The 27,954-nt window shown below is 41.6% G+C and overlaps 1 protein-coding gene across 1 annotated transcript; it reads right to left on the bottom strand.

The window, feature by feature from the left end:
• Positions 1–9,471: 9,471 nt before the first annotated feature.
• Positions 9,472–26,962, bottom strand: eif2b2 (eukaryotic translation initiation factor 2B, subunit 2 beta). The gene is made up of 8 exons (XM_061900455.1): positions 26,684–26,962; positions 26,434–26,554; positions 13,036–13,187; positions 12,805–12,968; positions 10,061–10,156; positions 9,853–9,990; positions 9,724–9,790; positions 9,472–9,657 (listed from the first exon to the last, which is right to left on the bottom strand). Exons 1-8 carry the CDS (start codon positions 26,853–26,855, stop codon positions 9,500–9,502), a joined length of 1,068 nt encoding a protein of 355 aa, XP_061756439.1. The 5' UTR covers positions 26,856–26,962; the 3' UTR covers positions 9,472–9,499.
• Positions 26,963–27,954: the final 992 nt, after the last annotated feature.

Raw genomic sequence — 27,954 nt, 5'->3', positions numbered from 1 at the left:
CAAGTGCAACCCATTTACTATGCGAACATGACATGGCAATCAACAATGTCCCCACAACGAAGGATAAACACAACTGAAATATTCTTGCTCGCTAAAACAAAGTAGATGCGGGAAATATTGCTCAAAGGAAGACATGAAACTGCTGCAGGAAAGTACCAACAAAAGAGAAAAAGCCACCATAATAGGAGCGCAAGACAAGAACTAAACTTTGACTTTGGACTTATCGGCTGCACGACATCAAGGCCGCGGAACAGAGACACGTGGCATGTTTACACACACACATGCATCCACAAAAATATATGTCGCACACACATACCCCACCCCCAAATCCATCGCCCTTGACGAAAATCCCATAGGGGTGATGGAAGGATGGTCAGCGCCTGAGAGCTGCGGCCTGCCACAATGAACCCCTCACTCCCTCCCCTCTGTTGCTAGATATCTTGAGATGTATGTTGTCATATGTATATGTGCTTTGCTATGGAGTTTTTTTTCCCACTCCATCCTGGGCCCCCTTAGGAGCCCAGTCTAGATTGTATTTTTTTCAGCCTTCCTTCCCCAGCGTTGACTTTTTTCCCATCTTCTACGGGGCGCCTTGTGGCGACCCATCAGCGTTCCTGTTCTATAACCCTGTATACTGTTTGTTTGTCTAATCTTGAATGGGTTTGTGCTGAAAACAAAGTTTTGTTGTACATGTGCAATGACAAAAAAAACTATCCCTATCCTAAAATACTGCACACGGGAAAACAGCAAAAAACTCCAAATAAGTCACGGCGTGATGTGACAGGTGGTGACAGTACACCTACTTTGAGACAAGAGCTATATTGATGCATGCTTGGTTATGGTTTAAAGTCGTATCCAACAATTGCGACAAGGACTTTTTATTGTTAACTGAATTTTGTTTTTTTTAATGATTTCTGCTGGTGGGGTGCCTCTGCATTTTTTCATCGCAAAAAATGTGGCTTGGCTCAAAAAAGGTTGGAAAACACTGCATTAAAGGATGTTAGTAAACCAAAAAGCTGTGAAAACGATTATGCTGTGTTCCAAATGTCAATCAATCAATGATTATTTATATAGCCCTAAATCACTAGTGTCTCAAAGGGCTGCACAAACCACAACACAAACCACTACGACTTCCTCGGTATATATATATATATATATATATATATATATATATATATATATATATATATATATATTGCATTCTATTTTATATATTTTGTATTCTATTTTAGTTACTTTATTGAGTTTACAATCCCCTGGCGCTGTTTTGTACTGTTTTTGTACTTATTTTGATTATTATTATTTCTCAATTGTTTGTAAATGTTGCAATTTCTAAATCAAGTTTAAACAATTAACAAAAATTAATAAATACATTTGAAAAAAGGCACATTTGTCAAATATTTGTTGGACCATTTCACACATTCTGATTTTTTTTTAATACAATATTTATTTATTTTTTGAGAGGGAAATAATACAAGTTCTGAGAAAACAGACACTGTTTCCCCCCACCCGCAAAATTGGTTTCTTTCTATAAAATAAGATAAAAATATACAAAAAAGACGGACAAATAATAAAAGTAAAATAATAACACCCCCTCCCACTGCCCCCGTCCTACATTGCAGTCACAGTGGGTTGCAATGTACTGCCTTCCTCTTCACCACTAGCAGATAGAGAATCAATAATAATAATAACATCAATCAACCATCCATTTTCTACCGCTTGTCCCTTTTTGGGGTCGCGGGGGGCGCTGGTGTCTATCTCAGCTACAATCGGGCGGAAGGCAGTGTACACCCTGGGCAAGTCGCCACCCCATTGCAGGGCCAACACAAATAGACGGACAACATTCTAACTCACACTCACACACTAGGGCCAATTTAGTGTTGTCACTCAACCTATCCCCAGGTGCATATCATCCACCCAACCATTTTCTACCGCTTATTCCCTTTGGGATCGCGGGGGGCGCTGGTGCCTATCTCAGCTACAATCGGGCGGAAGGTGGGGTACACCCTGGACAAGTTGCCACCTCACCGCAGGGCCAACACAGATAGACAGACAGCATTCCAACTCACATTCACACACTATAACAAATTTAGTGGTGCCAAATTGGTTCACAATAACTGATTAAAAGGGGCAAAAAAAAGTTAACAACCAAAATAAAAATCACAAGCATACAGAGAAGTGTCACTGAATAAAAACAACAGCGACACAGAAAAAAAGAGTTGAGGTAAGTGAAAAAGTTAATTGTCATCAGTGAGGGTTACATTTATCCTATATCAATCAATCAATCAATCAATGTTTATTTATATAGCCCTAGATCACTAGTGTCTCGACGGGCTGCACAAACCACAACGACATCCTCGGTAGGCCCACATAAGGGCAAGGAAAACTCACACCCAGTGGGACGTCGGTGACAATGACTATGAAAAACCTTGGAGAGGACTGCATATGTGGGCAACACCCGCCCCCCCCCCCCCCCCCCACACACACACCCCCACCCCCTCTAGGGGAACCGAAAGCAATGGATGTCGAGCGGGTCTAACATGATACTGTGAAAGTTCAATCCATAGTGGATCCAACACAACCGTGAGAGTCCAGTCCAAAGTGGATCCAACACAATAGCGAGAGTCCCGTCCACAGTGGAGCCAACACGAAACCATCCCAAGCGGAGGCGGATCAGCAGCACAGAGATGTCCCAGCCGATACACAGGCGAGCAGTCCATCCCGAGTCCTGACTCTGCACGAGCGGTCCATCCTGGGTCACGACTTTGGACAGCCAGTACTTCATCCATGGCCACCGGACCCCCTCCACAAGGTAGAGTGGGACAGAGGAAAAAAGAAAAGAAACGGCAACTGGTCTAAAAAGGGGGTCTATTTAAAGGCTAGAGTATACAAATGAGACTTAAATGCTTCTACTGAGGTAGCATCTCGAACTGTTACCGGGAGGGCATTACAGAGTACTGGAGCCCGAACGGAAGACGCTCTATAGCCCGCAGACTTTTTTTGGGCTCCGGGAATCAGATTTCTTGCCGGGACATATGGTACAATACAATCGGCAAGATAGGCTGGAGCTAGACCGTGTGGTATTTTATACGTAAGTAGTAAAACCTTAAAGTCACATCTTAAGTGCACAGGAAGCCAGCGCAGGTGAGCCAGTATAGGCGTAATGTGATCAAACTTTCTTGTTCTTGTGAAAAGTTTAGCAGCCGCATTTTGTACCAACTGTAATCTTTTAATGCTAGACATGGGGAGACCCGAAAATAATACGTTACAGTAATCAAGGCGAGACGTAACAAACACATGTATAATGATCTCGGTGTCGTTAGTGGACTAAATGGAGCGAATTTTAGCGATATTACGGAGATGAAAGAAGGCCGTTTTAGTAACATTATTAATGTGTGACTCAAAGGAGAGAGTTGGGTCAAAGATAATACCCAGATTCTTTACCGAGTCGCCTTGTTTAATTGTTTGGTTGTCAAATGTTAAAGTTGTATTATTAAATAGAGGTCGGTGTCTAGCAGGACCGACAATCAGCATTTCCGTTTTTTTGGCGTTGAGTTGCAAAAAGTTAGCGGACATCCATTGTTTAATTTCATTAAGACACGCCTCCAGCTGACTACAATCCGGCGTGTTGGTCAGCTTTAGGGGCATGTAGAGTTGGGTGTCATCAGCATAACAGTGAAAGCTAACACCGTATTTGTGTATGATGTCACCCAGCGGCAGCATGTAGATGCTGAAGAGTGCAGGGCCAAGGACCGAACCCTGGGGAACTCCACACGTTACCTTAACATAGTCCGAGGTCACACTGTTATGGGAGACGCACTGCACTGCAGAGTTAAACCAAGACAGGGCTAAGTCTGACATACCAATTCATGTTTTGATACGTTCTAATAAAATATTATGATCGCCGGTATCGAAAGCAGCGCTAATATCGAGGAGCAGCAATATAGATGACGGATCAGAATCCATCGTTAGCAATAGATCATTAGTCATTTTTGCGAGGGCTGTCTCCGTAGAGTGATTTGCCCTGAAACCGGATTGAAAGGTTTCACATAGATTGTTAGACGCTAAGTGTTCATTTAGCTGCTCCGCAACAATTTTTTCGAGGATTTTTAAAATAAAGGGAAGGTGAGACACCGGTCGGTAGTTTACCATGAGGTCAGGATCGAGGTTAGGTCTTTTAAGGAGAAGATGAATAACTGCTTTTTTGAATGCTAGGGGAACAGTGCCCGAGGAAAGTGATAAGTTTATAATATTTAGCACTGATGGACCTAATAATACAAAGAGTCTTGATGAGTTTCCGAGGAAGTGGGTCAAGTAAACATGTTGTTTGTTTTATTCCATTTACACGTTGTAACAATTCCTCTAATGTTATTTCCTCAAAACGAGAGAAACTATTTTGGAGGGCAGTATCCGCCGTATATACAATCGTATCAGTGTTCATAGAACCCCGTTGTAGCTGGGACGCATTGTCTTTAATCTCCTTTCTAATGACTTCAATTTTCTTATTAAAGAATTTCATAAAGTCATCTGCCGAGTGGGTGGAGCTACTGGAAGGAGTCCCTTGTTGAGTTAGCGATGCTACCGTGCTAAACAAAAATTTAGGATGGTTTTTATTAAGGCGGATGATATTTGAGTAATATTTAGCTTTAGCTAAGGCAAGCATGCGTTTATAAGTTATTAAACTATCACTCCATGCTTGATGGTGCACCTCAAGTTTAGTCGCGCGCCATTTGCGTTCCAGCGTTCTACATAATTTCTGAGCTCTAGTTTCTTCTGTAAACCCTGGGGTACGCCTTTTTGGAGCCTTTATTAACTTCAGCGGTGCTATACTATCAATGGTTTCGCGCAGGGCAAAATTAAAGTTGTTAGTGAGGCTATCAATAGAGCCTACATACTTTGGGAATGGTGCCATTACCGAGGGCAGTGGGCCAGCAAGAGTTATCGTTGTGACAGCATTAATGTTGCGGCTGCTATAGCAGTTATTATTATTATTAGCTTGCTGAACATGAGTATGAACCTCAAATTTTATAAGGTAATTGTGATGTTATGAGCCAGGGAATAAAAGAACTACACTACCCAGCATGCAACAGGAGTGACGAGCATGCGCGGCAGCCCGTTAAAGGTGGTGTGTGTCGCCATGACGGCATCTTGTATGTTGTGATATGCACGCTCTGAAAGTAAACGTTAAGAACTCAGCCAACATGCCTCGTCCGGATTATTCATAAATAGACAGACAACACAGTAACGATCCGACATTACTTTAGTATACGGGAGTATCATAACTTTGGAAACGATAATACCCCTGACAAGCACTAGGTCTATCGTATTACCGCTGCGATGCGTGGGTTCATTCATTATATGTGTAAGACCACAGCTATCAATTATAGTCTGGAGCGCCACACACGGTGGGTCCGATGGGGTATTCATATGGATATTAAAGTCCCCCATTATAAGTATATTATCAGGGTACGTCACTAGATCAGCAATGAACTCTGAGAATTCATTGATAACGTCCAAATAGGGCCATGGGGGGCAGTAGATAACAGCCAGATATAGAGGCAGCGGTGTGACAGACCTCATAATAAGCACCTCAAACGATTTATATTTATTATTTATGCTAGGACTAAGGTTAAAGTTTTTGTTGTATATTAGTGCGACCCCCCATCCCTTTTAAGGGGACGGGCAATATGCGCATTCGTATAGTTAGGAGGAGATGCCTCATTTAGCACAAAAAAATCGTCTGGTTTAAGCCAGGTTTCGCTGAGATCGATGACATTAAGATTGTTGTCTCTAATGACCTCATTAACTAATAACGTTTTGGGAGACAATGATCTTATGTTTCAAAAGCCTAAATTATAGGTAGTGGGCTGTTTTAAAGAGTTTTTGATCAAATTATCCGTAGTAGCAATATTAATAATGTTGCGTTTATTATGCGTAGTGCACTTAAAATAATTACGACCATATCTATGAATTGATATGACGGGAATTTTCCGATTGTTTGCTTGGTGCTGCGATAAACTGAACGTATCATAATTTGCCACCTCAGTAGAACGCATGTCCAACTCTGAAACAGAACATGTTTTTTCTACTATGACTGTTTAAAAGTTGGACATGCGTTCTACTGAGGTGGCAAATTATGAAGCGTTCAGTTAATCGCAGCACCAAGCAAACAATCGGAAAATTCCCGTCAACCTACTAATCTGGGTGAGGAGTCAGCTAAATTAGAACAAGTTTTTTCTACTATGACTAATTTAGCTGACTCCTCACCCAGATTAACAGGTTCGCGTCTCCCATTTAAATCCAGTTTCAGGATGGAAGGAAGCGGTGTTCTGTAAGGATTATCCTTTTGCTTTGTTGTTAGCCCCGCCCGGCATCCGCGCTTCTGTTTTCAATCACACCGCTTACGTGTCTTCCGTCGACGGCCCCCGTTGGTACTATACTCCGCTGCTTTCAAATGCCACTGGCCTATAGCGTCTTTAATTTAGCTATGTCACTATATGGTCAAGTCAAAATGTTTAGGTGTACCCCTCAGATTATGTTGAATTTTCTCTAAATCTAAGAAAAATGTGAGGTCCTTAAAGCATAAGGAGGCCTTGGAGGCAAACAGTGATCTCCACTCCAATAAAATCCTTCTACAAGCTATTAATGATGCAAAGACGATACTATCCCTAAAAGTCTGCTTGTCATGTCATTATTTTACGTAATTTCTCCCGATAAACACAATGTAGGAACGGTGGTTTAGGAGTTTAATATATTCTCTTACTTTGCTCTGCGAAGATGGCCTCATGCAAATGTATCGCCCCTTCCAAATCTTTAATAAAAGTTGCTGAAAATAACAATTAAAGTTTCCTCTTACACCTAACTAATAAACAAATTTAAACATCACCCGTGATCATTTGCCTCCCTGACATAAAGCACTGCCATCTGGGCAAGTCATGTAACTACACCCTCTTTTCAAAAAAAGCAACCCATAGAATTTGGACGGTTAAGAATTATTTGTTCGTAAATTAGCAGAATTATAACATACTGTAACATATTTTTAAATAGGATGGATCCACTTTGAATCAAAAAATATAATTATTATATTTATGTCCAGTACAGGCCAAAAGTTTGGACACACCTTCTCATTTAAATGCTTTTTCTTTATTTTCATGACTATTTACATTGTAGATTGTCACTTAATCTACAATGTAAATAGTCAAGAAAATAAAGAAAACGTTAATAATAAAATAATTTTATTATCAACTTTTAATTACTTTATCTGTATATTGTAAAATGTCCTTGGTTTTTTTTGAAAGGCGCTTATAAATGAAATGTATTATATTGCAATTGTGGATACCATAAGTGCAGAGACATAATTGGAAATGGTATGTGCAGTTATGAGTATGTAGTTATTATCCGTGCTTCAGACAATCTTGAACTGACATGGAGAGGAGTGAAGACAACTTTCTCCGCACAGGAGATGAGCACTTGAGTAAAGGACAAAATTACTTTTGAACTCGTTTTAGGCTTTTTTTTTTTTTAAAACATTTTAAATTCAACAAATATATATACTGTGTATTCTGCTTTTACACATTGGAAATTATTTCAAATATATTTTTGTCATAAGTTCATTTATTACGATTATTTAGTTAGTCCTTTGTTTGCATTTAAGGTGTTTTTTTTTACAATTTTAGAATTTTAATAACTTGAAAAATTTTGCTATTCATTATTGCACATATTAATATTTCTCAACTATTTTCAAGCTATTCAATTTGAATATTGTTGTTTTGTAAAATATGTATTTTTCAAATGTTTGATTTTTCATTGTCTTTTTTTTTTTTTTTAAAGGTAAAATTGTTTATTTAGGTTGGGGGTCAGCATGCAGCTCTGTAGTTCCACTCTAGTGGCTCCCTAGTGCATTTTTAAAAAAGGATTGAAAATGGAAAAAGATGGGGAGGGGAGAGAGAATTACTTTTCTATTTTAGTATGTTTTTTGTTTGAGGACAAACATGACACAAACCTTCCCAATTGTTAGAAAGTTCACCGTTTAATATGTTTATGTGTATGCTTCACTGATGACAGTATTTGGTGAACATCGTTTTGTCCTACTAATTTCGGTGGTTCTTGAACTCACCATAGTGTGGACTGTGATGCTTACATGTAAAATCTTCCACTCCTTTGTCTCATTTTGGCCACCAAAAGTTTTATGCTGTGCGTGACTCGATAAAGGTGAGCTTTGTTGATGTTATAGATTTGTTGGAGTGTTAATCAGGCATATTTGGTCAGTGCATGACTGCAAGCTAATCTATGCTAACATGCTATTTAGGATAGCTGTATGTACATATTGCATCGTTATGTCTAATTTGTAGGTATAGTTGAGCTAATTTTATCCTCTTTGGAAAAAATTTAGTTTTGCATGTCTCATGACACATTATCTGTATGTAATATAGGCTGCATTCCTAATAGTTGTGTGCTATGTTGTTCCAGACCACAGCAAACATTACCTATCTTGCCAAAGATTGTAATAAATCTATTAAAAGAAGAACTTGGACACAAACTTCTATACTTTTGGCCAATATAAGCCAGTAATTTCCAGGAGTTATCTCACCTACCTTATCTACCATTAATTGATTAACATGGACCCCGACTTAAACAAGCTGAAAAACGTATTTGACCATTTAGTGGCTGTGGAGAGGCGGAGCCAACGGGCTGACGGTGGGGCACAGGATGCAGCGGAGGAAAGAGGCGGGGCTTGCTGCGAGCGACACCGCCACAATTTGAATCAGGTGCGTGGCACACACACTTGCACACAGTTAACTCATCTCCTCCTGCTGTATAGAAGGGGAGAAGGAGGAGAGATCGAGAGAGGAGTTGGAGAGCCTGCAGGAGCGGATGAAGCGCGATCAGAGAGACGGAAAGGAGAGACGGAGCGCACGACAACGACGCGGCCGACTGAAGGAGAGTGAGGAGCGAGCAGCGGATGGAAAGGCTGAAAAACAACCCGGGAAAAGACGCAATTATTGAAAAAATAAAAGTCTAAACTGCTTAAAAGCATGTCCTTCCATGGTGATCTGCTGAACCCGAGTGACGACGGCTTAAGACTGTCACAGTGGTCATATGTACGGAATATGTACCGTACTGTGCAATCTACAAATAAAAGTTTCCATCAATCAACCTTCTTAGTAGCTTCTGATTTACTGCTTTCTAATTTTGTAAAAATGTGTATAATTAATATTACATTTCAACGTTTCTGTCAACAAAGATTTGATTCAGTTTACGACAGTCATTTTGATAGTAGGCCATTATAGCTAATATAGACACATCATGTGTTGCCTTCATTATAAGACGTATACACGGCTTTGAATTTTTTGCGGCTCCAGACAGATTTGTTTTTTGTATTTTTGGTCCAATATGGCTCAACGTTTTGGGTTGGCGACCCCTGATTTAGATGAACACATTAGGCATGCTTTGCTCAATAAAATAGACAACTATTTATGTATTTCTTTATTTCTACTGTTTACAATTCATGATCTTCGGGGTGGTAGAGTTCACTCATGAGTCTGTAGATGTAGGATGGCGCGTGCCCGCCAATGTTGGAGATAAAGAGCGTGATGAGCTCAGGTGGGACGTAGTCAAAGACGGGGCAGTGCACGTTCACCTTGGAGAGGATCTCGCCTACCAGACAAATACTTTATTGTGAGGTCAAAGGTCTTGGCTTTCAAAAGAAGGTGGAGTGTTTACCTTCAGTAAATGGAAGCACCTCATGAGGGGAGACAAACTTATGGAAGGTGTCCTCCTCGTTTGGAAACTGAGACAAAATGGCGTATTGTTAGTATTTTTCTGAATATGTCAAATGATGAGTCTTCCTACCTGAGGCGAGAGTTTGAACATGGGGGCGCAAACAATGAGCGGCGTAGAATGGTGCTTAGCAGCCAGGGCCAGAGTGTGAGTGCCGTTAACGGCTCTCAGTCCTCCGTTGGCGAGAACTGTCTGTGTCCCGATGATCACCTGACACATACAAGGAAAACACATTTCCTCCCAGCTCTGACATCACTTCCTGTAATGTTTAGTTAGGTACCTTATTCACACGAGACATCACCGCAAATATGGCGGCGTCTGCAATGACAGTCGTTTCAATCCCAGCTTTGGACAGACTGGTGGCCATCTCATGACCCTAATGAACAAACAATACATGATGGTGTGATGTAAAACAACTCAGAATACAACCTAAGAATACAAGACAACCCTAAATATACGAGCCCAACGCGGGTGACGGGAAGAGTTGCTCTGCTTTGGGTGAAGTTGTTTGGTTTGCATGTATAAATCTTGATACCGAATATAAAATCTCTGTTTCAGACTACTTTCTGGGTAAAAATACTTATATTTATACTAAGGTGTGTCTAAAAAGTCAAACAAAAATCCACAACTCAATCAAAAAGTGTAACCTTGATAAATTGTAAGTACCGTATAATATAAGACTTACAAAATAGCTTGAACAAGACAGCATGGTGGTACAGGGGTTAGTGCTTGTGCCTCACAATACAAAGGTCCTGAGTAGTCCTGGGTTCAATCCCGGCTCGGGATCTTTCTGTGTGGAGTTTGCATGTCCTCCCCGTGACTGTGTGGGTTCCCCTTCGGGTACTCCGGCTTCCTCCCACCTCCAAAGACATGCACCTTGGGATGGGTTGATTGGCACCACTAGATGGCTCCTAGCGTGTGAGTGTTGTCTGTCTATCTGTGTTGGCCCTGTAATGAGGTGGCGACTGGTCCAGGGTGTACACCGCCTTCCACCCGAATGCAGCTGAGATAGGCTCCAGCACCCCCCGTGACCCCAAAAGGGACAGGTGGTAGACAATAGATGGATGGAAGACAAGTCTGCCTTATATTAAAGTGCTTGACATTTAAATGCAATGTCTTCAAACAGGTGGCGCCAAATGATTTCTATACAACAGGGGCTGGGCAATTATATTGCCTCTCTCTTGCCAAATTTAAAGAAAAAAAATGTGTCAGGCCGGTATATCTATTTTTAAGAACATTAATACAAAATCTCACAATAATGTCTTATCGGATTCTAAAATCGTTATGACAGAATTTATTTATTTTATACTGAAAGACACCCAGAATGTACCGGTACATGAAAATAAAGAATTTACAATATAAACTATGAATGATAAAACACTGAGCATTGACAACATAAGAACGTCACACCCCCTCTACATCGACATATTTTACAATCCAACGAAACGCAACAAAAGTGCAACAAACACAGTGAAATATGTACATGAGGAGTAAAAAAAACCCCTATCTACAATCTGATATATCACTACACTTCAGAACATTGATGTGAAAATCTCCTTCCGCGTCTGTCTCTGACACCAGCATTTCAGGCTGGCCGCTCTGGAAACACTCTGTGGAAACGCTCCCCACCCACACTGCTTGGTGCCTCGTCTCAGCTTCTGTGACTTAGATTACCATTAAACTAATTAGATTACCATAGTAACTAATTAGATTACCATAGTAACTAGTATATCATGCAAAAGTGCAGATTCCAACCTTTGAACTTCTTTATATAGTTCATGACTTCTGATTATAAGGGCTAGACATTTAAATGCAATGTTTTCCAATAGGTGGCGCCAAATGATTTCTCTACAAGAAGGTTCCAGACACACTCACAAACAAAAAAGAATCCGGAGACAGCAGCCACAACACAAAGGTTTTGACGCGGTATAGCTCAGTTGGTAGAGCGGCCGGGCCAGCAACTTGAGGGTTGCAGGTTCGATCCCCGCTTCCGCCATCCTAGTCACTGCCGTTGTGTCCTTGGGCAAGACACTCTACCCACCGGCTCCCAGTGCCACCCACACTGGTTTAAATGTAAAAATTAGATATTGGGTTTCACTATGTAAAGCGCTTTGAGTCATGAGAGAAAAAGCGCTATATAAATATAATTCACTTCACTCTTCACTAAACTGCTTTTCTCTGCGTCGCTTCCACACAGCCGTGAGATGAAATTACAACATAACTCAAACCAAAATTGCGGTGACGAAGTGTAAGTACCATATTGACCTAAAAGACAGCCAGAAAAAGACAGGTCATCGAATATTGGGGGTCTTGAGATTTACGCATACATCAAGTGGAGCCAAGCAATTTCTCCACAAGTCTCAGCTTTTCTTCCGGTCAGTCACACGCTCGCTCACAAGTGACCGAGAAAGATACAGCCATGACCCAGAGACGACCCGCTGGAAAAGGTGTCTTGAAGATTGTCAGCAAGTTAGCAAACAACTAAAAGCAGTTATGCTAATTTTAAGATAGAGATGTCTGAAACAGGAGTCATTTAAAACTCTCTCTTTGAATATCCATCCATCCATTTCCTACCGCTTATTCCCTTTTGGGGTCGCGGGGGGCGCTGGCGCCTATCTCAACTACAATCGGGTGGAAGGCTCTACACCCTGGACAAGTCGCCACCTCACCACAGGGCCAACACAGATAGACGGACAACATTCACACTCACATTCACACACTAGGGCCAATTTAGTGTTGCCAATCAACCTATCCCCAGGTGCATGTCTTTGGAAGTGAGAGGAAGCCGGAGTACCCGGTGGGAACCCACGCATTCACGGGGAGGACATGCAAACTCCACACAGAAAGATTCCGAGCCTGGGATTGAACCAAAGACTGCAGGACCTTTGTATTGTGAGGCAGACGCACTAACCCCTCTACCACCGCGAAGCCCTCTCTATGAATATATCTTCTAAAATATATTTTTAAAAATGATTCTTAGAAAGGTAACCTTAAGTGCGGGTCAATACAGTTAGCGCATCTTACCTGACAAAAAGGTGCACACTCGGCAACGATGACGTGGAACTTGCGCTTGCGAGCCGCGTCTTCCAGGAAGGCCTTGACTGTGCGAGAGCGTCCAATGGTCATGATGACCTCGTTGGAGTGAATGTGCTCCAGAGCTTGCATGGCGATGTTGTCGGTGGTTCCCTCTGGAAAATATATTATACCATTGAAAGGGGACGTCACCGAGGACGAGGAGGAGGGCGAACAACTCACCCAGCTCCGTAAGCAACTCGTTGATAGCTTCGATGACGTTAGCTTTGAGAGGAGCGAAATGCTGCCTGAAGTTCTCCTCGCTGAGGCCCCCAGATGTCAGCAGCTTGTGGAGGGATTCCTGCTGGTCAGTCTCCTCGCTGCTACCTCGAGACCTGCAGCAGATCAAGAAAACAATAGGTCACACTAAAAGTCCCTGTACAAAATTGACATTTTAATGAAGTTATGACAGCATTAGGATTGCACGGTATACCGGTACTGGTATAGTATCACGGTACTAATTAATCAAAAACGGTATTATGCTCTGTTTGAAAAGCAACAGTTCCCGGGTATGACGTCGCGTCGTCACGTCATGACATTGCTGGTTTTACGAGCAGAGGAGCATGTTCGGCAGCGCACAATTACAGAGTACTTACAAGCAGACACAGTGTGTAGCAATAAAGAGAGAATGGACACATCCATCCATCCATCCATTTCTGCCGCTTATTCCCGTTCGGGGTCGCGCATTTTGGCTTAAAAACTAACGATAAAGGGCGATATGGCCCTTTTTTAATATCTTGATATTTTCAGGCCATATCGCGATACACGATATATATCTCGATATTTTGCCTCAGCCTTGAATGAACACTTGATACATATAATCACAGCAGTATGATGATTCTATGTGTCTACATTAAAACATTCTTGTTCATACCATTTTAAACTTTAATCAATCAATCAATCAATCAATGTTTACTTATATAGCCCTAAATCACTAGTGTCTCAAAGGGCTGCACAAACCACAACACAAACCACTAAGATATCCTTGGTAGGCCCACATAAGGGCAAGGAAAACTCACACCCAGTGGGACGTCGGTGACAATGATGACTATGAGAACCTTGGAGAGGAGGAAAGCAATGGATGTCGAGCGGGTCTAACATGATACTGTGAAAGTTCAATCCATAATGGATCCAACACAGTCGCGAAAGTCCAGTCCAAAGCGGATCTAACACAGCAGCGAGAGTCCCGTTCACAGCGGAGCCAGCAGGAAAACATCCCAAGCGGAGGCGGATCAGCAGCGCAGAGATGTCCCCAGCCGATACACAGGCGAGCAGTACATGGCCACCGGATCGGACCGGATCCCCTCCACAAGGGAGAGTGGGCCATAGGAGAAAAAGAAAAGAAACGGCAGATCAACTGGTCTAAAAAGGGAGTCTATTTAAAGGCTAGAGTATACAAATGAGTTTTAAGGTGAGACTTAAATGCTTCTACTGAGGTGGCATCTCAAACTTTTACCGGGAGGGCATTCCAGAGTACTGGAGCCCGAAATGAAAACGCTCTATAGCCCGCAGACTTTTTTTGGGCTTTGGGAATCACTAATAAGCCGGAGTCCTTTGAACGCAGATTTCTTGCCGGGACATATGGTACAATACAATCGGCAAGATAGGATGGAGCTAGACCGTGTAGTATTTTATACGTAAGTAGTAAAACCTTAAAGTCACATCTTAAGTGCACAGGAAGCCAGTGCAGGTGAGCCAGTACAGGCGTAATGTGATCAAACTTTCTTGTTCTTGTCAAAAGTCTAGCAGCCGCATTTTGTACCAACTGTAATCTTTTAATGCTAGACATAGGGAGACCCGAAAATAATACGTTACAGTAATCGAGGCGAGATGTAACAAACGCATGGATAATGATCTCAGCGTCTTTAGTGGACAGAATGGAGCGAATTTTAGCGATATAACGGAGATGAAAGAAGGGCGTTTTAGAAATGCTTTTAATGTGTGCCTCAAAGGAGAGAGTTGGGTCAAAGATAATACCCAGATTCTTTACCAAGTCGCCTTGTTTAATTGTTTGGTTGTCAAATGTTAAAGTTGTATTATTAAATAGAGGTCGGTGTTTAGCAGGACCGATAATCAGCATTTCCGTTTTTTTGGCGTTGAGTTGCAAAAAGTTAGCGGACAGCCATTGTTTAATTTCATTAAGACACGCCTCCAGCTGACTACAATCCGGCGTGTTGGTCAGCTTTAGGGGCATGTAGAGTTGGGTGTCATCGGCATAACAGTGAAAGCTAACACCGTATTTGCGTATGATGTCACCTAGCGGCAGCATGTAGATGCTGAAGAGTGCAGGGCCAAGGACCGAACCCTGGGGAACTCCACACGTTACCTTAACGTAGTCCGAGGTCACATTGTTATGGGAGACGCACTGCATCCTATCAGTAAGATAAGAGTTAAACCAAGACAGGGCTAAGTCTGACATACCAATTCGTGTTTTGATACGTTCTAATAAAATATTATGATCGACGGTATCGAAGGCAGCGCTAAGATCGAGGAGCATCAACATAGATGACGCATCATAATCCATCGTTAGCAATAGATCATTAGTCATTTTTGCGAGGGCTGTCTCCGTGGAGTGATTTACCCTGAAACCGGATTGAAAGGTTTCACATAGATTGTTAGACGCTAAGTGTTCATTTAACTGCTCCGCAACAATTTTTTCGAGGATTTTTAAAATAAAGGGAAGGTGAGAGGTTAGGTCTTTTAAGAAGAGGATGAATAACCGCTTTTTTGAATGCTACGGGAACAGTGCCCGAGGAAAGTGATAAGTTTATAATATTTAGCACTGATGGACCTAATAATACAAAGAGCTCCTTGATGGGTTTCCCAGGAAGTGGGTCAAGTAAACATGTTTGTTTCATTCCATTTACACGTTGTAACAATTCCTCTAATGTTATTTCCTCAAAACGAGAGAAACTATTTTGGAGGGCAGTATCCGCCGTATGTACAATCGTATTAGTGTTAATAGAACCCAGTTGTAGCTGGGACGCATTGTCTTTAATCTCCTTTCTAATGACTTCAATTTTCTTACTAAAGAATTGCATAAAGTCATCAGCTGAGTGGGTGGAGCTACTGGAAGGGGTCCCTTGTTGGGTTAGCGATGCTACCGTACTAAACAAAAATTTTGGATCGTTTTTATTACGGTGGATGAGATTTGAGTAATATTTAGCTTTAGCTAAGGTAAGCATGCGTTTATAAGTTATTAAACCATCACTCCATGCTTGATGGTGCACCTCAAGTTTAGTCGTGCGCCATTTGCGTTCCAGCTTTCTACATAATAATATCTGAGCTCTAGTTTCTTCTGTAAACCACGGGGGTGCGCTTTTTTGGAGCCTTTTTTAACTTTAGCAGTGCTATGTTATCAATGGTTTCGCGCAGGGCGTCGTTAAAGTTGTTAGTGAGGTTATCAATAGAGCCCACATACTTTGGGAATGGTGCCATTACCGAGGGCAGTAGGTCAGCAAGAGTTGTCGTTGTGGCCGTATTAATGTTGCGGCTGCTATAGCAGTTATTACTATTATTAGTTTGACGAACATGCGTCTGAATCTCAAATTTTATAAAGGTAATGATCGGACAATACTTTAGTATACGGGAGTATCGTAACTTTGGAAACGGTGATACCCCCGACAAGCACTAGGTCTATCGTATTACTGTTGCGATGCGTGGGTTCATTTATTATTTGTGTGAGACCACAGCTATCAATTATAGTCTGTAGCGCTATGCACGGTGGGTCCGATAGGGTATTCATATGGATATTAAAGTCCCCCATTATGATTATATTATCGGCGTGTGTCACTAGATCAGCAACGAACTCTGAGAATTCATTGATAAAGTCCGAATAGGGCCCTGGGGGGCGGTAGATAAGAGCCAGGTGTAGAGGCAGCGGTGTGACAGACCTCATAGTAAGCACCTCAAACGATTTATATTTATTATTTATGTTAGGACTAAGGTTAGAGTTTTCGTTGTATATTAATTCGACCCCCCCACCCCTTTTAAGAGGACGGGCAATATGCGCATGTGTAAAGTTAGGAGGACATGCCTCATTTAGCGCAAAAAAGTCGTTTGGTTTAAGCCAGGTTTCGCTGAGACCGATGACGTTAAGATTGTTGTTTCTGATGATATTAACAAACAACGTTTTGGGAGACAATGATCTTATGTTTAAAAAAACTATATTATAGGTAGTGGGCTGTTTTAGGGAATTTTTGATCAAATTATCCGTAGTAGCAATATTAATAATGTTGTGTTTATTATGCCCAGTGCATTTAGTATAATTACGACCATATCTAGGAATTGATACGACGGGAATTTTCCGATTGTTTGTAATGCAGAGAAGGAAATCACAACTAAGTCAATTGACCAAAACTGTATTTTTGAAACAGTTATTAAGCAGTGGCACAAACATTCATGTCATTTCCAAAACAGAAAGTGCAAGATTGTCAGAGAAAATTTAAAACAAGCGATTAGTGGACTTTTGTGCATGATGTAATGAAGATGAAACAACACTAAATTAAGTGCACTTTTTGTACGGAACGCCACTTCAATATTTTAAAACAAATAAAGTGCACTTTTGTGCATGATGTCACAGAAGATATTTCAATAACTGTCAAATAAAAATGAGCTGCATAATAGGAAATCAAATAGTGTATGTCCTACGCTATGTGGTAGGTTCCTGCTGACGTTATCTCCTTCTGTTGTTGACTATTTTTTTCATACGGTGTTGATGTGGAAATGGTTGCCTCAGCATTTTGTGGGTCTCGCACCGAATAGAGATTTTGACATGCAGAGTTTCAAACACTCTTCATTCTCTAGCGGGTGACTTTTCAAATGATGCTACATATTAGCAGTAATGCTACTTTTTGTAGCAACTCTTTTGCCCCACACTTGAGAAATAACGGTTGTTGATTGGACATATTCCCACTTCAAGCCAAACCACCGCCAGACGATGAACCCCCTGCTGTTTTTCTTGGGAATTAATTATTCCTTAATTTGTTACCAGATTGGCAGCTTCTTTCTCTCGTATTACCACCCATGCCGCTACCTCTTTGCTCTGCGAGGGCGAATACGTATGTGATGTATGTAAAAAAGTGCACTTGTTTTATTGAGAAGGAGACAGGAAAGAGTGATAAAAGCTTGTGGTGTAATGCCCGAAGCTAAAAGCAACTGCGTGAGAACGTATACCCGAATACTCACGATATAGTAAACAAACCAGCGATATATCGAGTATATCGATATATCGCCCAGCCCTACGATAAAGGTGAAGTTATAACACAGAAACGCCCTTAGGAAGATGTGCTTTAAGACATGGCTAGCTAGCTAGTGGCGAGTGTTCAGCCCCAGTCGGCAGTGTTGATGCTACTTCTAAATCACTAACCCTTGCCTCCATGATGACAAATAAAGTACATTTCTTACAAGTATCATCCCTGCAGGATGAGGAATAGCTAAAAATGCATCACTACACACTGTAGCTCACCAGCGTCACAATGTAAACAAATGCCTTACTTGGATCTACACCTGACATTCACTGTAATGATACCAAGTACAGGAGCGTATCTAGTCGATCCTACTATCCATCCCTTTTCTACCGCTTGTCCCTTTCGGAGTTGCGGGGGGTGTTGGATCCTTCCTCAGCTGCATTCGGGCGGAAGGCGATGAACACCCTAGACAAGTCACCACCTCATCGCAGGGCCAACACAGATAGACAGACAACATTCACACTCACATTCACACACTAGGGCCAGTTTAGTGTTGCCAATCAACGACTTTATAATGCATATGTTCCTTGACTGCACTTAAATGTAGAATTATATTATTCATATATTATATGTATAATATATGCTATATATTATTTATTATCATTATTGTCTATTGTGAGCGAACTGTGGTGCTGAATTTCCCCCATGGATCAATAAAGTACTTTCTATTCTATTCTATTCTAACCTATCCCCAGGTTCATGTCTTTGGAGGTGGGAGGAAGCCGGAGTTCGATACTTCTATGATTGCATCAGTATTTTTATTGTCACACAATCTTTTTTCCTTTTTTTAAAAATTCATCCATCCATCCATTTCCTACCGCTTATTCCCTTTGGGGTCGCTGGTGTCTATCAGCTACAATTGGGCGGAAAGCGGGGTACACCCTGGACAAGTCGCCACCTCATCGCGGGGTCAACACAGATAGACAGACAACATTCACACTCACATTCACACACTAGGGCCAATTTAGTGTTGCCAATCAACCTATCCCCAGGTGCATGTCTTTGAAGGTCGGAAGAAGCCAGAGTACCCGAAGGGAACCCACGCAGTCACGGGGAGGACATGCAAACTCCACACAGAAAGATCCCTAGCCCGGGATTGAAACCAGGACTGCTCAGGACCTTTGTATTGTGAGGCAGACGCACAAACCCCTCTTCCACTGTGCTGCCCTTTAAAATTCATATTACAGTGGGGCAAAAAAGTATTTAGTCAGCCACCGATTGTGCAAGTTCTCCCTCTTAAAATGATGACAGAGGTCTGTAATTTTCGTCATAGGTACACTTCAACTGTGAGAGACAGAATGTGAAAAAAACATCCAGGAATTCACATTGTAGGAATTTTAAATAATTTATTTGTAAATCATGGTGGAAAATAAGTATTTGGTCAACCATTCAAAGCGCTCACTGATAGGAGGTTTTGGCTCAAAATCTCACGATACATGGCCCCATTCATTCTTTCCTTAACACGGATCAATCGTCCTGTCCCCTTAGCAGAAAAACAGCCCCAAGGCATGATGTTTCCACCCCCATGCCTCACAATAGGTATAATAATAATAATAATAATGGATTAGATTTATATCGCGCTTTCCTATTGTTAGATACTCAAAGCGCTGACAGAGCAGTGGGAATCCATCATTCATTCACACCTGGTGGTGGTAAGCTACATCAGTAGCCACAGCTGCCCTGGGGCAGACTGACGGAAGCGTGGCTGCCAGTTGGCGCCTACGGCCCCTCCGACCACCACCAATCATTCATTCATCATTCATTCACCAGTGTGAGTGGCACCGGGGGCAAGGGTGAAGTGTCCTGCCCAAGGACACAACGGCAGCGATTTGGATGTCAATAGGTGGGAAGCGAACCTGCAACCCTCAGGTCTCTGGCACGGCCGCTCTACCCACTACGCCATGCCGCCCCTTGGTGTTCTTGGGATGCAACTCAGTATTCTTCTTCCTCCAAACAAGACGAGTTGAGTTTATACCAAAAAGTTATATTTTGGTTTCATCTGACCACATGACATTCTCCCAATCCTCTGCTGTATCATTCATGTGCTCTCTGGTAAACTTCAGACGGGCCTGGACATGCAGTGGCTTGAGCAGGGGGACACATCTGGCACTGCAGGATTTGTCTCTCTGTCGGCATAGTGTGTTACTGATGGTAACCTTTGTTACTTTGGTCCCAGCTCTCTGCAGGTCCTCCCGTGTGGTTCTGGGATTTTTGCTCACCGTTCTCATGATCATTTTGACCCCACCGGATGAGATCTTGCGTGGAGCCACAGATCGAGGGAGATTATCAGTGGTCTTGTATGTCTTCCATTTTCTGATAATTGCTCCCACAGTTGATATTTTCACACCAAGCTGCTTGCCTATTGTAGATTCATTCTTCCCAGTCTGGTGCAGGTCTACAATTATTTTCCTGGTGTCCTTCGAAAGCTCTTTGCGATTGGCCATAGTGGAGTTTGGAGTCTGACTGTTTGAGGCTGTGGACAGGTGTCTTTTATACAGATAACGAGTTCAAACAAGTGTCATTAATACAGGTAACGAGTGGAGGACAGAAGAGCTTCTTAAAGAGGAAGTTACAGGTCTGTGAGAGCCAGAGATCTTCCTTGTTTGAAGTGACCAAATACTTATTTTCCACCATGATTTACAAATAAATTCTTTAAAATTCCTACAATGTGAATTCCTGGATTTTTTTTCACATTCTGTCTCTCACAGTTGAAGTATACCTATGATGAAAATTACAGACCTCTGTCATCATTTTAAGTGGGAGAACTTGCACAATCGGTGGCTGACTAAATACTGTTTTGCCCCACTGTATGTTTATAAAGTCAGAAAATATGTCCCAAGACACATGAAGACTTTGAATATGACGAATGTAGGATCCTGTTACTACTTTGTATGAGATCGATACCTCAATTTGTGGTATCATCCAAAACTAATGTAAAGCATCCAAACAAATCAAATCAACTTTATTTATAAAGCACATTTAAAATTGACCACAGGGGTAGCCAAAGTGCTGTACAATGGGCAGGATTAAAAGATAATCCGAGGACAGAGCAAACAACACAACACAAACAGAACATGATAAAAAAATAAATTAAATAAAACAGAAAAATAAGTTATTATTACATTTTAACAGAAGTGGAGATGGAACATGTTGAAATTAAAAAAAGCCCAGATATTAACAGTAAATGAACAAGTGGATTAATAATCCATTTTTACAGCTTGTCCCTCATAATTTTGACAAAATAGAATGATAAAAGACAATACGTTACTGCATACACCAGCAGACAAATGTTTGCTTACTTACTACTAAAAGTTTAGTTGTCTAGTATGTTCACTATTTTATTCAAGGAAAAATATTGTTCTTCGATTGCTATAAGAAACATGTTTGATGTACCGTAAGATTTTTGGTTAAAATAAAGACAATAATTCAATTTTTGTGGTCCCCCTTATTTAAAAACTTACCGAAAAGTATCAAAATACATTTTGCTACCGGTACTAAAATATTGGTATCGAGACAACCCTGGACAGTATTATGTCTTAACAGCCTGCCTGATCTGCCCCTAGTTAGATGAGTGATCCTCCCTCCATTTCCTAAAAAAAAACAGGCTTTAACACACATCTTTAAAATAAAGTCAGTCAGCTAAAGACGTGGGAGCTATAAATTGCATCACTTAATTTTTTCTTCAGCAAATAGCCTAACTTAGCATGATGCTGCAATTAAAATGAGTGTAATATTAGCAGAGTAGCTTACATAGTTATGCCCGTGTTGCTAACATTTGTGTCTTCCTGTCCCACTCCTTGTAATATTATGATGTATAACATTTAACACAAGTGCCACAACCGGGGGTCGGAAAACCGCGTCTCTCGAGACACATGTGGCTCTTTAGCATTCCCTAGTGGCTCCCTGGAGCTTTTTCAAAAATGTATGAAAATGGAAAAAGATGAGGGAGAAATATGATTTTTGTTTTAATATGGTTTCTGTAGGACAAACATGACACAAATCTTCCTAATTGGTAAAAATCCCACTGTTTGTGTTAAACATGCTTCATTGATGAGAGTATTTGGCGAGCGCCGTTTTGTCCTGTTTTCGTCCATTCTCGAACTCACTGTAGTTTGTTTACATTTACAACTTTCTCCAATGCCGCCACAGAAATACGCTTTTTATGCCACTCCTTTGTCTAATTGTGTCCAAACATTTTATAGTGTGCGTGACTGCACAAAGGTGAGCTTTGTTAGTGTTATTGACTTGTTGGGGTGCTAATCAGACATATTTGGTCAGCGCATGACTGTAAGCTAATTGATGCTAACATGCTATTTAGGCTAGCTGTATGTACACATTGCATCATTATGCCCCGTTTGTAGGTATATTTGACTAATTTTGATATCCTCTACTTATGTCTTCTTTGTATTTAATTCATATTTGCATGTCTCTTGACACATTATTTGTATGTAAGATTGGCTGCAATTTTGATAGTTGTTTGTGTGCCATGTTATAGACCACAGCAAACCTTAACCAGCTGGCAAAAATTGTAATAAATCTATTAGAAGAAAAGGTTTCCTTTAACTTGGACACACACATCTGTACCTTTGGCAGTTTTAAGACAGTCATTTCCAGGAGTTATCTCATCTTTTGAGAAAACTTTGTTTTACGAATGTTTTCCAATGCTGTAAAAATGTTTAAAATAAATATAAAAAATTCTGTAACAAAGATTTACGTTAGCCTGAGACACGTCATTTTGATAATAGGCTATTATATTTAATATAGACACTTACATCATGTGTTGCCTTCATTATAACACTTCTATAAGACTTCTAATTTTTTTGCGGCTCCAAACAGATTTTTTTATTGGATTTATGGTCTAATATTGCTTTTTCGACATTTTGGGTTGCCGACTCCTGAGGAACATAATAGCTGCAGACACACAAAACAGCATGTTGGCAGTAGTTTCGACACATCCATCCATCTTCCGCTTAACAGAGTTTGGGTTGCGGGGGCAGCAGCCCAAGCAGGAAAGCCCAGACTTCCCTCTCCTTATCCACTTCATTCAGCTCATCTGCAAAAAGCAGAGACCTAATCCTGCAGCCACCAAACTGGATTCTTTCAATGCGGATCCTTTCAAACTTCACTGCGCCTAGAAATTCTGTCCATAAAAGCTATGAACAGAATCGGTGACAAAGAGCAGCCCTAGCGGAGTCCAATCCTCACTGGAAACGGGTCGGACTCCCATGCACCCTCAAGGACCCTGCAGAGTATAGAGCCGGTCCACAGTTCCATGACCAGGACAAAAACCACACTGTTCCACCTGAATCCGAGGTTCAACAATCCGGGGTAGCCTACTCTCCAGTACACCTGAATGGACCTTACCGGAAAGGCTGAGGAGTGTGATCCCACGATAGTTAGAACACACCCTCCATTTCCCCTTCTTAAAGAGAGGGACCACCGACCCCAGTCCGCCAATCCAGAGGTACCGCCCCCGATGTTCACGCGATGTTGCAGAGTATTGTCAACCAAGACAGTCCCACAGCATCCAGAGCACCAAGGAGCTTTTCAACTACCTCTGCAACCTCAGCCCCGGAAATAGGAGAGTCCACCACAGATTCCCCAGGCCCCCTCCTCATAGTAAGACGAGTCGGTGTAGGGCTGGGCGATATATCGATATACTCGATATATCGCGGGTTTGTCTCTGTGCGACATAGAAAATGACTACATCGTGAGTATTCGGGTATACGTTCACACACAGTTGCTTTTAAATGCGGGCATTACACTACAGGCGTTTCTCCCTCTTTCTTTGTATCTCCTCCTTACAGAGACATAAAAGAAGCGCACCTTTTTACATACATCACACACTGTCGCGCGTGCAACGTCATACGCTCTCGTGGAGCAGAGTGGTAGCGGCATTAGTTAGCTGTGGTGGAAGCGGAGAGAAGGTGCGAGTGGTAATACGAAAGAAAAAAGGTGCGAATCTTGTAACAAATGAAGGAAAAATAATTAATTCCCATGAAAAACAGCACAGGCTCCATCGTCTGGCGGTGGTTTGGCTTTAAGCGGGAAGATGTTGAACAGATTACTGTAGTATGTCAAGTATACGGATAAAGCGTTGCTCCAAAAAGTAGCAGCACTATTTGAAAAGTCACCTGCTAGAGAATGAAGAGTGCTTGAAACTCCGCATGTCAACATCTTGGCCGTTGCCACACCCAAGAAAATGCACTGACCCAATTGAGCATGGCGTCTTCCATTTCCAGATCAACACCGTATGAAAAAAATAGTCAACAACAGAAGGAGATAACGTCCGAAGTAGCATACCACATAGCGAAGGTATTACACTATTTGATTTCCTATCATGCAGCTCATTTTTATTTGACAGTTATTGAAAATATCTTGTGTGACGAAAGTACACTTTATTTGTTTTAAACGATTGCAGTGACGTTCTGTACAAAAAGTACACTTTAATTTAGTGTTGTTTTGATATGTCAGATTGGTGAAATCAAGCACAAAAGTGCACTAATAGCTTGTTTTAAAATGTCTCCGACAATCTTGCACTTTCTGTTTTGGAATTGACATGAATGTTTGTGCAACTGCTTAATAACTGTTTAATGAATACAGTTTTGGTCAATTGACTTAGTTGTGATTTCCTTCTCTGCATGAAAGTTTAAATTGAGTTTATACTAATGCAGTATGAACAACAATGTTTTAATGTAGACACATACAATCATCATACTGCTGTGATTATATGTATCAAGTATGATAAGGCAAAATATTGAGATATATATCGTGTATCGTGACATGGCCTCAAAATATCGAGATATTAATAAAAGGCCATATCGCCCAGCCCTATGTCGGTGAGATTGAGAAGATCTTCGAAGAATTCCTTCCACCGATCCACAACATCCGCAGTCGAGGTCAGCAGAACACCGTCCTCACCATACACGGTGTTGACCGTGCACTGCTTCCCCTTCTGTGAGGCGGCGGGTGGTGGTCCAGAATTGCTTCAAATCCGTCCGGAAGTCATTTTTAGTTTCCACCCTAGAGACTTATTTAACATTATTTTCAAAAAACTAGTATAGGGTGGAGTGCCATCTCCAGGTTGAGGAGGAGACCCTTCCCCAAGTGGAGGAGTTTAAGTACCTCGGAGTCTTGTTCACGAGTGAAGGAAGAGTGGATCGTGAGATCGACAGGCGCGGTGCGGCGTCTTTAGTAATGCAGACGTTGTATCGATTCGTTGTGGTGAAGAAGGAGCTGAGCCGGAAGGCAAAGCTCTCAATTTACCGATCGATCTACATTCCCATTCTCACCTATGGTCAGGAGCTTTGAGTTATGACCGAAAGGACAAGATAACGGTTATAAGCGGCCAAATCCCTGAAGGATTTACACCACACCCGTTGCCTCAACAGAGCAAAAAACATTACCAAGGACAGCACACACCCTGGCTTCCACCTGTTCGACTTGCTACCATCAGGCAGGCGCTACAGGTGCATCAGAGCCAGAACAAACAGGCTCAGAGACAGCTTCTGTCACAAAGCTGTCACCATGTTGAACTCTAACTTATAATAATAATAATAATTCACCCCTATACAATATCATGCCCTAATACCCTATTGTGCAATACTACCCTTCGGGTGCAATACGTCCGACACTGATTGTTATTTATTACTTCGGTACTCTTGTCTTGTTCTGTATATTGTACAGTATTTTTTATTTCTATAGTGTTTTGTATATTGTTCAGGATTGCTTATCATTTTTATTGGATAGAAGTCTGTTTATTTCAATTGTTAGTTTTTTCCTTTATTACCGTGTTATTTATTTTACCCCATATTTGTTCCCACTACCGCACCTAAGTTGGAGTCTTTAATCTTGTTCTATGCAAATATAATGACAATAAAGTCCATTCTATTCTATTCTTCTATTCTATTCTAAAATTAGTATCCTCCCCCAGGTGGCAGGGCTCTCTTCCTTAGAGATGGGGTGAGAATCTCTGTCATCCGGAAGGAGCTCAAAGTCAAGCCGCTGGTCCTCCACATCGAGAGGAGCCAGATGAGGTGGTTCGGGCAGCTGGTCAGGATGCCACCGAACACCTCCCTAGGGAGGTGTTTAAGACTCGTCCGACCGATAGGAGGCCACGGGGAAGACCCAGGACACGTCGGGAAGAGTATGTATCCCGGGTGGCCTGGGAAAGCCTCAGCATCCCCCGGGAAGAGCTGGATGGGGAGAGGAAAGTCTCAGCTTCCCTGCTTAGGCTGCTGCACCCGCGACCCGCCCTCGGTCAAGCGGAAGAAGATGGATGGATGCAGTATAGTATCAGACTGTAGAATTTCAAGGAGTTAATAGTTGTCACCTGGCATACTCCTCTCTGATTATCTTCAGCACTCGTCTGATCATGTTGCCCACAGTGGTCTCTGATGGTTGGGCAGCAGCCATCCTCCTCCCCTCCTTGCGGATGATTTCCATGAGATCCCCTGAATCATTATCACATTACATGTTCTTATTTTCTCATTTCCATGTAAAATATACCTTTTCCACGTATTAAATATCTAAGACAATGCACTAACAAACGTATTAAGGTAAGTATTGGTATTTGAGAGAACCTGCACTGCTCCACCGGGCCTGGGATGTGATTCTGCGGAGCAAGGATGTCGTTTCTCGGGCTGTCTCCGCCGAGCCTCGCAGTGGTCCTATGCCGCTCCCCCCTCGCTTCAGGTCGGACAAAAAGGCCTCGACTCTCTCCGTGAGGTCCGTTTCTTTATCGGCACCCGGCATTGTGACATTAAAATAAGTCTCGGTGTACTACAATATACAATGGAAGTTAACTGGTGCGTTTGTAGTTTAGTGGTGAGGCGGCCATTTTAAACAAGGAAGTGTTGACACGTACATCCGGGTGACGGTGAAATAGGCGGCGTCTGATTGGCTGTCGTGTCACCGATGGTTGGCTGCACCTGTCATGATCTGGATTGGGCCTTCAGGAAAATAAAATCAAAAATAGACGTTTAGGAAATATTTCAGTTTTTAAGACTTAGGTAATGGACGATGGCGTGGAACACAGTGTATATGTTTCTTTTACTTTTTATTCATAGCTGTATGTAGAAGTTGCTGGTTGCATCAGCTCCTTTACTTTAATGTCTTTAATCTTCTTTGTGGTCTTTGATGTTTCTCTCTAGAGGGATGTGTACTATGGCTATGAGTTGTTTTTGTTCCCTTGCCCCCCCAGACCCGTCAGCCATCCTGTTCTGTCTCCCTGTAATGTTTGTCTGATCTTGAATGGGATTGTGCTTAAAATTTAAATTTTCCTGAAGGAACTCTCCTGACGGAATAAATAAAGTATTATCTAATGTACAGGGTCATAATAACTTGTATTCCTATTCATTATTATGTAGTGATTATGGCAAGTTTTTTTTTTTGCTGCAGCTGTTACATATACTGTATAATACATGGTAATTGGGATTTGATATATATAATACAGGAAAAAGTTGATTTATTTCAGTAATTATATTCAGAATGTGAAACTTACATATTATATCAATTCATTACACACATAGTGATATATTTGAAATGTTTATTTCTTTAAATTTTGATGATTAGTACTGACAATTACTGAAAATTCCAAATTCAGTATCTCAGAAAATTAGAATATTAGTTACGACTAGTACCAAAAAATATTTTTTAGAAATGTGGGCCAACTGAAAAGTATGAACATGGAAAGTTTCAGCATGTACGGCAATTAATACTTAGTTGCAGCTCCTTTTGCCTGAATTGCTGCAGCAATACGGCGTGGCATGGAGTCGACCAGTCTGTTGCACTCCTCAGGTGTTATGAGAGCCCAGGTTGCTTTAATAGTGGCCTTCAGCTCTTCAGCATTGTT

This window comes from Nerophis ophidion, linkage group LG05, assembly GCF_033978795.1.
Source record: "Nerophis ophidion isolate RoL-2023_Sa linkage group LG05, RoL_Noph_v1.0, whole genome shotgun sequence".
Taxonomy (NCBI): Eukaryota; Metazoa; Chordata; class Actinopteri; order Syngnathiformes; family Syngnathidae; genus Nerophis; species Nerophis ophidion.
This window is presented reverse-complemented; position numbering and strand designations above follow the sequence as displayed.

Excerpts from the sequence above, each read along its gene's own strand:
- eif2b2 (XM_061900455.1), bottom strand. The coding sequence starts at position 26,855 with ATGCCGGGTGCCGATAAAGAAACGGACCTCACGGAGAGAGTCGAGGCC. Across the intron at positions 12,969-13,035 it reads CGAGTTGCTTACGGAGCTGG|AGGGAACCACCGACAACATC; the intron begins GTGAGTTGTTCG and ends TATATTTTCCAG. Across the intron at positions 10,157-12,804 it reads AGTGTGCACCTTTTTGTCAG|GGTCATGAGATGGCCACCAG; the intron begins GTAAGATGCGCT and ends TTTGTTCATTAG.